This window comes from Prenolepis imparis, unplaced genomic scaffold, assembly GCF_030444845.1.
Source record: "Prenolepis imparis isolate NDT839.2.m4 unplaced genomic scaffold, iyPreImpa1.0 SCAF_7, whole genome shotgun sequence".
Lineage (NCBI taxonomy): Eukaryota > Metazoa > Arthropoda > Insecta > Hymenoptera > Formicidae > Prenolepis > Prenolepis imparis.
The window spans coordinates 10,840,537-10,853,957 of record NW_028141165.1 but is presented as its reverse complement, the minus strand read 5'-3'; the positions used below and the strand labels follow the sequence as shown (position 1 = coordinate 10,853,957).

General features: G+C 36.0%; 1 protein-coding gene across 2 annotated transcripts in view; it reads right to left on the bottom strand.

The window, feature by feature from the left end:
• Positions 1-1,165: 1,165 nt before the first annotated feature.
• The window catches only part of LOC145938119 (uncharacterized), a 252,577-nt gene continuing 240,321 nt past the window's right edge, over positions 1,166-13,421 (bottom strand). For both annotated transcript variants that reach the window (XM_083041522.1, XM_083041523.1), the window contains exon 13: positions 1,166-12,923. In XM_083041522.1, coding sequence (XP_082897648.1) covers positions 12,832-12,923 — 92 coding nt within the window. In that variant the 3' untranslated portion in view covers positions 1,166-12,831. The remainder of the gene's footprint in view (positions 12,924-13,421) is intronic.

Sequence of the window (13,421 nt, the reverse complement as noted above, 5' to 3'; positions counted from 1 at the left end):
CGTAGTTGCTGCCATTTACTTTCAGAGAATTATGTGTACGAAGATCGTTCGTGTTCGCGGACGAAACTGTACATTTAATGATTTCGTCGTTGCATCGAATATACCGATCGGATTATAATTTCATCGTAACGCGTTAATTTTCTTATATTTTTATCGACAAACCAAATTTTTAAAAAGTGCATCTATTTTTGTGTGCCTTATAAATCGAGTTTTTAAAATAGGTTACACTTGTTTCAATATAAAAATCGATGAGAAAATTGCGAAAAATATTCAGACTCGATTAAACATAATGATCATCATCAATTAAAACTTTGGCTGTTTAAATAAAAATATATATTTAACAGCTAATATTTAGATAAATTATTTTTTAGAGTATTATATTAATTCTCAACACTTTTCTCTGGCAAAAAACTAATTTCGTACACACGAGCATTATTCACATGCATCAACTAAGTACATACATCACCTGGCTGTTTCTTCCTCGATGCAGCGACGTCTCACAGATATGATGGAGATGAGGTATAATGGTACATCTTTCTTCGTCGGAAAAACAAAAGAGAAACCCTCCGCTTTTCTTTATTTTCATTAAATTACAAAACGGTCTCGAAGAGAAAGAAAAAGCACTTATCCCGCGACATCCATCAAAAACAGCCTCCACCTCCTGCCCCTCTGGTCCGTGCGAATGGCAGTAAATAACGGCGGAAGCCCGCACGCCGAATCTCGATCTTGCCACATGCCAGCCAGCACCGGCTGAGAAAGAATTTATGTGTCCGCGCGCGTCGCTGTTAGCCGTGCGAGACAGTCGACTGCGCGATCGTAAAGAAAGAGAGACCTTAAATCAAAAAGGGGCATCGCTCTTCGCCAATTGGCCGCTCGCAACGCAACAACGACTGGCGATAAATTCGGTCGAGCATGAGCGAGAAAAAGAAAATTGATCGCGGGATACGCTTCTTTTTTACGCAAACAAAATTGAGGAAATGGCAAAAATTTGACGATTGCCCCTCCAGTTCCATCTATTATAATCTCCAAGAAATTGGTGTCTAATAATAAATTAATCAAAAAGTCATAATTATATATTAGATTAATAATAAATGAGTAAAAAAAAATTTATGCGTTCAGGATTGAATCTTTATAAGGGCAAATAAAATCTCCAAAGGTGTTTCGAGCTTCGAGATTTTATTTTAATCTCCCCGGTTGTAGCAAGACACTGTAACAGTATTTATAATAATTAACACACTCGCGCGTCGCCGCCGCGACAACAAAGACTTGCGGTATAATATTCAATCATAATTCAGTCTGAAAATTCGATTATTGCTATTTTATTCAACAACATATCTTTTTCATTTCTTTTTTTTACTTCCTCGTCATTTGCTCCGTTATTTCTCTCTGCGGGCGCTGTAATGAAATTCTGAGAGGGGGTTTCTGTTTCAGAAGAGACGGCAACGATTGTTTAAATAGATTATCGTAAGAGTATCTCGTTCGTGTATGTTTATGCGTGTATCTCAGTGTGTCACGCATTATATCTATATATATATATATATATAATGTGTATTTACGTTTCTTTTTTCATGTGTTGCATATATACATACATATATATATATGGTTTATTACAAGGCACAGGTAGCTTACACACTTATCTTTTCTTTCCTCACGGTTTACACACACTATAAATATCATGCACGCATCCACGTACAGAGAGTATTGCTTTTGCCATTCATTCGACAAAACTACTAAATCGTATTTTTCGCCGATCTCATAGCCAACGTTCGTCGCGTTCGGTATTATTTTTCCTACAATAAACATCCAGGATAATTGGATCATGATAATTCAGATTTGCATAAATGCAATATTGCAATTGTACAAACGTCGCAATCCATCTACATAATGTCGAAGCAGACATGTAATTTGAAAAATATTCAATAATCTTAATATTTTCACGAGCCTAGATTTAATCTAATATATTAAACGTAATTAAAAAAAGGATTAAAAAGTCACAAATAAAATGCCGAATATTCTTTGAAAGAAAGATTCGTAAAAAAAAATAAATAAATAAATAGAGATCACTTTTTTCTTACTTCGCAAACTTCATCTCAGCAACGAAGGTCTGTGAATGATTGTCCGTTATGTAATCACGAAATTACGATAGTCGCTTTAGAGCGTTCGCGGCATGATTCGCGACACATAATGTGAGATCTTAATGGACTTCGCTGAGCGTTCGGCACGCGACGTGAACGATCAATTTTACGTTCGATCATCAATTCGTATTGTCGGGACGATGTCGAGCAAGCGATTAAAGCTGGAGAGAAACAGCGGTAGCCGAGGTGGCGGAAAATTGTGCGACCGTAAATGCAGCGACGTGTTCGCTTCGCGCTCATGAAAAGGCCGATTCAGGGAGTATTCGATAGAAGTCGATGTGCGACATATATTTCCAGTACTTAAGTTTGCTATACGGATCAAACGCGATAATATTGATCTTTAATTCAAATTCGTAAATTTTCTCCCGTAATAATAATAAAAAATACTGGATGGCATTCGTAATTTTTATTCGGTTTTTTTTTTGGAATTGAATAAAAATTATTATAAAGACTATATTGATTGTTCAATTGCACTAGTATCTTAAATCTTAATCTAATGAACGAGTGGATATAATTTTGTATTATTCATTATGAACAACAAAAACCTTTAAGCGGCTTCTTCCTTTTACATCTGCTATATTTATTAGCGACCAATAGTTACTTATTCTATTATTAATTCTGCTTCGACATTTCCATGAGCGTACTATATTCGATAAATACTTTCCAATTGCTCATCTGACCCAGATTCGATTCTGATTCAGTAAATTGCTGGTAGAGTCGCTTGCGTTGCACGACGACCGATCGTCGTCGCTTTAATTCGACAATTCGCCTAAGCAAATGAAGTTTAGACTATGAGGGAGTATGCAAATCCGAAGTGATCATGTATCCAGTTTCCTCTTATCGCACCACGCCAATGGCGAAACTTCTTGACGAGCTCGTAGCGGATTATCCAGCCCGAAAATTAGGTGATCGGATTTTCCATTTATTTCCTCATATCATTATAAAACGATTAAATACAAAAAAAAACAGAAATAAAAATAAAAATATCTCGAAATTATATGTGCATTCGAAAAAAGCAAAAATCAATAATTATCGATTTTGACACATTTATATATATATATATAAAAAAAATAAATAAATTAGTTTTAGAGTCATAAAATGATATTTTAACAATTATTTCCAGTAAAAATTATAACGTGGAACATAGTAAAAAAAAAACATTGATAAAAATATTGTATATAATTATTTTAATATTATATCAAAAATTTAATATATTATATATTTCTCTTATATCGACATATTGCACTTCAAATATTGTATTTCTTCTCTTTAAATTTAAATATTTTGCTCTGCAATACCGTTAAAAAATTAATGCATAATGCATATAACTGCGATATTCCGTTATTCTGAGATGAGATCGTCTGCATTTCACATTAATATAAGAACAGTCGATTTTTTTATTCCATTTCAACTATTCGCGCTGAATAATCCGATTTGATGTCACTCTCAAATTTAGCGAATTTACGAGAATGAAATATCAGGTGATGATGGCTCTCGTCGACATTTCTTTTTTGCCCCGCGGTTTTTGCGCTCATTACACGCGCGTGTCTCGGGCGTTTCTTTATCTATTATCGGACGCATCCGATAATATACGCACAAAGTACTATATCTATATACACATATCGAAATTTTAATACACGCATATACGTATATCAGTAACCTGTCCTAGCCGCACCACCCTATACTTTTGAATTTTCAATATTATTAATTCTCTTTTAATCAACTTTTCACATTGATTTTAATAACGTGCACATTTTTCTAGCGTACAAAATTTTTCACAAATTAATGATTGTTGATAAAAAAATGTATATTAATTTAAACTGGCATCACTTAATTCACAAATATGAAGAGAACTCGATATTTCAAGAAAATATTCATCTTTCTTTTAGTTAATATTGACGCAAGAAAGATTTCTATAAAAATAACATATAATATATAATAAAATGTTTTTATCCGCATTGATAAAAAATTCAAATTTGATAATAGCCATTTTTGTGATCGATATGAAGAAATGTGCGGAACCAATCACTACGAGAACATTAATTCAATGTTATTCGAAACGCAGGGTGGTGCTATTACACCTCTCGCACGCATTTGCGGCATCGTACATTCGGGGACCATTGCTGAGGGTGTAGCGGAAGTTATTTCTATCGTTGTTCGTATAAGAAGGTTTAGGGGAAGAAAGGGAAGGACGGATCTCTAGCCGCGTCTCGTCGGGGGACGAAACGGCGGGCTGATCCGATAGAACTTGGATTGCTCGTCGAGGGATGATTGTCCCTTGATTGAAAACGTCCTCGAATCGACGGAGGGTGCCGACTATACTGTACGGGAAAGGAAAGTGACGGTGTATGCCGAGTTTGCGAAAGCCTCCTGGCACACAATTCCGTATGTTCCGAGAACGCATTTTTTACATTGATTTCTCCCGACAAAGTTTGTACCACTTTCAGAGGGTGAGCGAATCCACATTTGTCAAGTAGAGTAATATCTATGGGAATTATGAGAATCTATTTCTATATTCTATCTTTCTGACTTATGCATTTATAAAGAAAGATCACAGAAATAATTATATAGTCAGTGATATAGATTAGAATAGCGGCTACAATTGTAATATCCTTTTAATGACATCGTTATTTGCGTCTAACTTGGCCATAAAGACTAAATATTCCTTAACCCTTAGGCTGCCGGCATTTTTTCATTAAAATAGTGTTTTTTTTTTTCCTAAAAATTTATATGTACAAATAACATACACATCGTGTCGAATTTTGAGATTTCTTCAGAGCCACAAAGTGGCTTTCCCGGCAGGGAATGGACAGCCAAATATAAAAAAATTTTTTTTCTCAAAAATAAGTGTATCTGAGGGTTTTCGGTGTCGCTGATTTCAATTCTGAACATAGATTTATGAAATTTTGAGTCTAGAAATAATAATGAATAACAATATATTTGAATATAAACGTATACGTTCATGCAGAGAACTTTCCATTATTAGCATTACTCAGAGCTAACGTCGTGGACGTAGAAAGTTTGTAGCTCCTTTTTGGTTTTTTGATTGTTTTTAATTTTTTCTACTTTTTTACTTATTTTATAATTAAAAAAAAAAATTTTTTTTGTGTTTTTCAATATTTATATTTTTTTTATATATTTTATGATATTTATTTCTTTATTTTGAATTTTATTAATACATTTAACATTAAAAGAATTTCATAAACTTATTAGCACATTTAAGAGGCACAAAAGTGGCTTTCCCGGCAATCTAAGGGTTAATTATAAAAAAAAAAAATTTACATATAAAAATTGACTTTTCTCAGCCTTTTGCAGAATTAAGTTCTAACAAACTTATGAAGAGATCTAGATGACAAGCTTATATCCTATTAGAATTTTGAAAATAATCTATTGTAATAAATATAAAATTGAATGAACTCTTTTCGTGTAGTAGTATACATCACAAGTTCATCAACTATCCGTATATGGCCGAAACAAGTTAATAAAGAAAGTACTTTGAGTGTGTGGCACGCGGCAAATGCAAGGATCAAAATCTAGCGGGAAATTAGAAGAAGCTCGCTCGCTCGCGTCGCTTATCGCTGTGGAGAGTTGAATCTGCGGTACAATAACGCTCAAGAACTTTCCGGCATTTGGGTTGTGAAAAACGCGGGCTATCAGCGACTCGCATTTTTCTCTTCTTCCCCTTGTATTCTCTCTCGTAATCGAGACGCATCGCGGCTCTCATGCGCACACGCGGGAGTCGTTACCTCCTACAGATTGGGGGAAGTTTCGTCGTTTCCCCATATGGTACCAGAGGCACTCTAATCTCCGGACGACGATGGTTTTCAAACCATAAACGACACGCGTATGTGTGTATTTCTGCGTGGATAGGATCGATGCATCAGGGTTGAACGATGATTTTTCAGAGCTAATTATTTTTAATTGTCTTTAACAAAATAATCGAGCAAAGAAATATTACCTGAAATCTTTCATTCTATGCAATATATATTTTTTAGGTATTTAATAATTACATTTTATATTTCACAATTAATATTTATTGTAATTGATATATATATATTGGTGTTGTATTTTTTGTACTTTAAAGATCTTAAATCTGAAATAAAAAAATAGAATTAGAGATAGTGTGCAATAGTAATTTAATCGATTGTTGTAAAAAGAAATTAATCTTACAAATGTTGGAAGAATTATATAAAAATAATCTTTTTTCACAAGTTCTCCAAAAAATATAATTCGGACTTGGATACATTTATAATTGGAACTGTAAATATCGAATTTTTTTCATTAATATATAAATTTGCTCTCGCGGTGACCCTGATGGATCATTTCTGATAAGAACGGGTTGACAGGAGACGCGAATCGTCGCCGCGCACGGACCGGATATCACTGATAATCTTCCCGTCTTTTCGCGAGCCGGATGTGAGCTTGATTCGAAAAGAGAAAACGCGGACAGTATTTCGCGAAGGGAAATAAGCGCGGATTGTTTTCGAGCGGTTGTGAACGGACGGGCTGGGATTTTATCGGAGTATCGATCCCCTAGAGACGCGGGAAGTCAACGGATCTATTTCCGGAAGCTATGAAATAAAGCGTCGTGCGCGATATCGAAGAGAGTTCGAGTTATAATCGTAAATATATTTATGACGATATAAATCGCGAGCCCGTGAGCGTGTTCGTTGTTTTCATTCCTTTTTTCGGAAAAAGCGGAAACGTGGCCTCGTTTTATCTCCCTGTTCCATCTTCGAATTGAGAAACGGTAATAAGAGCGATAATAATAATAGTGACAACGATATTATTATTCAAAAAAGTACGCGCGCAAATAAAATTTAATAACAGTGGACACAATATCTGCCTTGTACACACTTATACCTTGTACCTTGATATATTCCACAATGGATACAAAAATAATATGAATAAAATATGCGATATTTGATTGTGCTATAGAGCGTTAAAAATATTCTGATGTATGAAAAGAGGAATAGAAAAACTGATAGAATTAGCGAAGCTATACTTCACATCATTTCGCAATTAAATTATGAATTAATCATTTCCAGTTGATGTTTCATTTATTCAAAATTAGATTAGTTATTTCGGAAATCTCATCAGTCTAAAATTTTCAGAAATATATGGATAGCCAGTAGAATTTATAAATTCTAGAATGCATGATCTTTCCTTCCCTCCCTTTCTTTCTCTTTTAAGAAAAACCTGATACGCGAAAGCTAAAACGAAAGAAGAAAAGTTCGGAAAAACTTTTAGTTCAAATATTGCAAAGAAAGATAACTAGAAGCTAACTTGAAGTTTAATAAGAAATGAGAGAAAATTTAAAAAATTATGAAAGAAGATAAACAGCCTATAAAGACTCCAATTATAAAAAAAAATTAAGATTAAAGAAATTTCTAAATTAAATCTGACTTAAATGTGTACGATATAAAACATTTAACGTTATAAATTAATATTATTATGTAAATATTATTGAACGCGTTATATTTATATGCTTCAGAAATAGCACACGCTTTCCCCCTTAATCGAAGTTAATCGAATTTAATTTTCTACTCTTGGATTCGCGTGTCGTTGTCAAAATAAATTTAATTAAAGGCAGAATTGATATTCCAACTGTTCGTTTGTCACGAGGCCAACTTCATCGTGACTCGGTTGCCGTCGAGAACGCATCCGAAATCTCAAAGAATAACAGTTTGACGCCAAGCAGCGAGATCTCAAGAATGAGAACGTAATCCACAGAGTGGTGCGAGGAGTAATATAGTGCGCGCGGAGTGCTCGTACCGACACGGAAGTAATCCGATAATCCCATTAGACGAGCTTCCATAAAATCGTTAATCGTCTCGGTACGCCGCGCCGCCGGCCCGTACGGCTAAACGTGATGCTCTAATCCCTGTTCGGCATTCACATCGGTTTCGAAGCCACATCCGCACTGCGGTGAAATCAACTGTTCGCAGCGCGTTCGCGAAAAGCGCGTCTTATTGTCATTTTAGCGATTGTGCACCGATAAGTTTCAATGGGACGGCGCATCAGCTGTTAAGGATAACATTTTACTCCTCTAAGCGAAGCTAACGCTGGAAAAAGGATTTTAAAATATTTGATTTAAAAATTTTCATATCTTTTAATTTAAACGAATCTATTTTTCCTCGGTCTCGATAGTTTATTGAATTTGGAATCATTTATTTTTCTGAGATTTTTCGAGCTAGATATTTTATATCAACATAGTTTCCACTACGACAGAACAGAAAAATCAAACGATCATCGAATACGAATAAAATAAAGTAAACGCGAATTTCTTTGTATAGCGATTTTCTGTCGGTTGTCTAATCTATCAAAAACAATAACGAGCTAGGAGACTGTTTCTGTTTCTCATTAGCGGCTCCATTAACGAAATGCTCTCGCGTACGATATTAGGACGCAATGTAAATTGGCAGGATTAAATGCATCGGACGATTGCATCAATCTCATTAAACGGTGTGCATAATGTTTGGTAAGAGAGGGAGAAAGAGAAAGAGAAAGAAAAAGAGAAAGAAAAAGAGAAAGAAAAAGAGAAAGAGAGAGAGAGAGAGAGAGAGAGAGAGAGAGAACATGAATGACGCGAGCGGTTGGTTAGTAACGATGTTTGGAAATGCTCTGATAATTATCGAATCCCTCGACGTTTGCAAATCGAAAATAATAGAATATTCGAACGTTCGCTCGAGTGCCAGTTACGATCTCGCGTGACTTTCGTACTCGATCGTTTTCATTGTCGAAAATTTTATTCGTGATTGCGCAACATGTTGTAAAATATTCATAAGTTTCCCTTCACATGTGCGTAAATCAAATTTTTTACCAACTCAATATGATGCGAATAAATAAATAAATAATCGGAAAACTTGCGTCGTTTTGAAACGATTCGTCCATAAACTGCACTTAATTATTTTTTAAGAAATCGATAATGTCGCTGTTTTAATTTGAGACATTCTTACAAAGAGAAAAAATTCATAATAAAGAATTTAAAAAATTATAAAGTGCAGTTTATGGACGAATCGTTCCAAAACGACGCAAGTCTTCGGATGTAAACTGCAAGAGAATGGCGAAAAGTTAGAAAGCGAAATAATGCACGCATATAGCAATGTTTAAATAACAAATTTTTATTCTTTGATATTGTCAGCCCGTTCCGCTTTTTGTTCGCGTCAGCTTCGGTTAATCTGATTATTGCATGCATTCTGTAGCTTTGTGTATAGTGGAAATCATGAAAGCGAATAGAAATATATGGAAAAATAAAAGTATAACCACTGAAAAATATTTGTACACTCGGTTATACTCGGTTGCAATATATATAAGTGGGATTAATTAAACAACAAATCGCGAGATATGGAATCTCTGATTTTAGATTTATGTATGACTATTCATATTCTAACAATGCTCGTGAAAGGAAAATAAACATTTATTGTTTTAACCAAAATATATCGAATAATAAACAATCGGTATCCATTCTATTCCGGTTGATGGCATAAATTGTGCATAAATCTAATTGATTGCGGTTCAATCCGCGCAACAACAAACCCATTAAAATTCTAAAAATTTTTAATTCATATTTTTTTGTATGTCATTCTCGGAACACGCGGAATATGATAAATCTTTGTGTGGTTTCTCGATTATGAAACATTAGATACAGCAGCCTAACTCAGTGTCTTTTTTATTAAACACTGAGAAAAATATACATATGTTAAAGTTCAAAAAATTTCGACGTTAATTTCGACATTAATCTTTCTTAGTTTTTACAAAAAATATGAATCAGACTATTACTGTATCAAATTATTTTCATAGTCGCACGCTCCTTCGATACGAGATCTCGTGTTATCACTCGCGAGATTCGCGTCATCATCAGACGCGAGATCGACGATCGGACTTCGTCGGGATTGTACACGCGTGATTCGTGACCGCGGGGCATCTGGATCAGATCTGATTGCTGTTCACAATGAGCTTATTATCCCCTAAGAAGCTAGAGAAATCTTAACGGCTAGACCCGATCTTAACTACTTCATATACGCTATATATATATGTGTATATGTGTGTACGCTGCGCTCATAGGTACAATATGGCTCCTAATGTGATAATTGCTAAGTGTTCTAAGTAGCCTAAGTCCTACCTGTCGGTGAAAAATGAGAAACGCGCCGCTCGTGTTTTGTCGTGCGCGCTTAATATAATCTTCGCTTACCTGTTAACGATAGTCGATCGATCCTTCTCTTCTGAGAACCCTGAAACGGAGATAGCGTTGCCCGACAAAATGCGTTGTCCGAGAGAGGATTCTTGAGCGAGCGTCAATTAACATGCGAGACGATTAATGTCGATTCTAACAATTGGCTGGAGAGATAACGCGAATGACATAACGCGAATAATCGCAATAAAAGTCTTTCTACGACCGTCACAGCGTTACGAGCAATTTCAAACCGGAGAGATCGAAACGGAAAAAAGAGGAGAAATAATTAGAAGTGGGTATAAACGATTGACACGATGATGGGAATCTCTCTTCGCTGTATTCGTTCGGTTTCGCTTCTCAAGAATCGATCTCGTCGACGTCGCTGGTTGATTAAATCAAATCCGACGGAAGTAGTTGTAAGTGGCGTAGAAACTACGTACAACGTGATTGAAAAAGTGCTAAAATAGCGATTGGCTTTTTCCTATGGTTCGCTCTTTTTTTTTTTTACACCCCCTCTCCTCCTTTTCACTCTCATTCATACGTTCTTTTTTTCTTCTCTCTTTCGTACATGTACACATACATACACACATTTATTTCTCACTCACGCTTTCTATCTGGTGTCCCTAACTTCCTCTTTGTTTGTCTTTCTTCCTACATCTCTTGTCACTCGCGCGCGATTACGGCTTAATTATTACAAAGATGGTTGTACAATAATATAATATAGACTCTGTATTAGTTACAATAATATCGTAGCGTCCTACACGTCACGTCCGGCGCTCAATCTGTCGTCATTATTAATCGCGAAAATCTGGAACTAATTAACCGAGTTCCTTCTTCGAATTAACGTGTGTTCGCGCTTCTCTTAAGCACAACATCCACCTCCTCGTTATCACCATTTTCTCGAGCGTGCTGCTGCCGCGTATATGTGTCTGCGTGTGTATATCTTTGTATATATGTTCGTGTATTTTTATTGCTTATTGCTTAACATTAATGTGCACGTCAAACGGATGTCGCCGAAGAAATGTCGCCCGCGCGCAATCAAGCTGATGCTTTTAAGAGACAAATAAATTCGCGTTCGATCACTGCGCATTCAACGTTAAAGATATCGCGCGCGATCTTTATTCTCGGCGAATAAAACTTAGAAATCATAGACGATCCTCTCGGCGACCCCTCTCGACGCATAAATAACGAAAAAATGTGACGAGCCGTGAGTCCACCTCCCTGAGGAAGAGTGACTAAGTGACATCCGGAAACGGAGTTTCATCTCGCATTTAATATTCTCTCGACCCTCCATATATAAAACTACCCACTCACGATCGCAGTTCGATGAAATAACACATTTGTTCCTTATCGGATTAAAGGACTTTCCGTGCCGGAATATATTTTAAGGGTCGCTATCCTTATTCCCATTTATCACTTCTAATTAACTGACCTCGCTCGATTGACTCGTCCTTGCCGAGGGACCGGCGACTCACCGACCATCATTTTCCCCTCATCATCCTTCGCGGCGTTATTTCGCGAGGACATGCGAAAGTCCACTCGATCCATCGAAGAACGATAGCGTGACGCCCGCCGCGAGTACTACATGTAATTTATCGATATAATTATTACTCGTATCGTCAATTAATCGGTATTTATTGAGAGGGTACATGCCCGAGAATGAGCAAAGAAATGAGCGTTCGCCCGGCGAAGAAAATATTTACCGAGTAGATGCTCCTTCGCCTTTTTGCACTTGTCGAGGCTATATATAGTCTTTTAATATATATTTATATATATATATAATAGTCCTTGCTTTTAATCTTCGTTTTAAAAAGTAATTCGATCGTTTGTTATGTTTCACAGGCAAGAAACGACAGGACAGGATCGTAGATTCCTACAAAGTCCTTCGTTCTCGCGATTGAGATCCGCGTCGATCTATCGCGATACCGATCTCGTGATATGGTCTAACCATAAAAATTGCTTAATAATTTCGTTAATTTCTTCGCCCAATCTTAGTGCCTACGCGCTACATCCGGTAAAAAAACTTACTCACCAAGGAAAACTTGCGCTCGAGGCTCTTCCTTCTACGCGCACTAAAAGAGCCCGCTGGAAATTCAACTAATTTTCACTGATTTCTTGGGATCTCTTCCGTCGACTCTTCGCGAGATGCATCGTATCCTTCCTTTTTCCGTTTCACTGCTTTTATCCGTTTCGTTTTCCGTCGACGACGCGAGAATGTCACTTCGAACGCGAGTTTCTCCCGACAGCTAGAAACTAACAGGAGCCACAAACACGATTGTCTAAATCGGTCAATGGCTTCTTATTTCCTTTCTCGTTCGCGGTTTAAAATCGCACTCTTTGTCTTTTTTTTATTTTTTTCATAGATTGACCCAGGCATTCGATCGATCGATTGCAATCGCGTCGCGTCATGGCCGATCACTATGTCGCGAATATCTCTTACAACGATCACTGAGTGTTCGATATCGCTGTCGAATCCGATTTTTAACTGATTTTAATTAATTGTCGCACTTTCGATTAGAATCACCTGAATATCGCGACAGTGGCCGTCAGCAGAACGATCGTCAGGTACGTCGATCGGCCGATCCTTCCACCATTCGTTTCCATGCATTGACCTGCAATGATAGGAGGTGACGAATTTTTATCACCATACGGTGTACGTAATTTCGTGCACGTGCGTCTATGTGCGAGAAAGAAGCGATATGTCTCTAGTCTCGATCAAGCAACAATCATTTTATATGTCAAGCAATATTATTTTTCATACTTGTACAAAATGTGCATATTTACAAGTACATGCTAAATACTCTTTTCTTCAAAAATATGTATATATTAAATATAAAATTAGACGCATAATTATCTTATATAAAATCAACTTAGATATCCCTGTTACAGATATTTTTGAAAAATTATAAATAAAATTTTTCTCTGGCTAAAATTTTATTAAAATTAATCATTTTAGCAAAATTTCTGAACTAACATAATTATATAAATTTTGAAATATACGGTTTAACATTTTTTAGGAAAGATTTCATATCGTTAAATTAAACTAGAAATCAAAACCGCGGTAAAATGAATAAAGTAATTAATATATACGGATAATATATCTATCATAT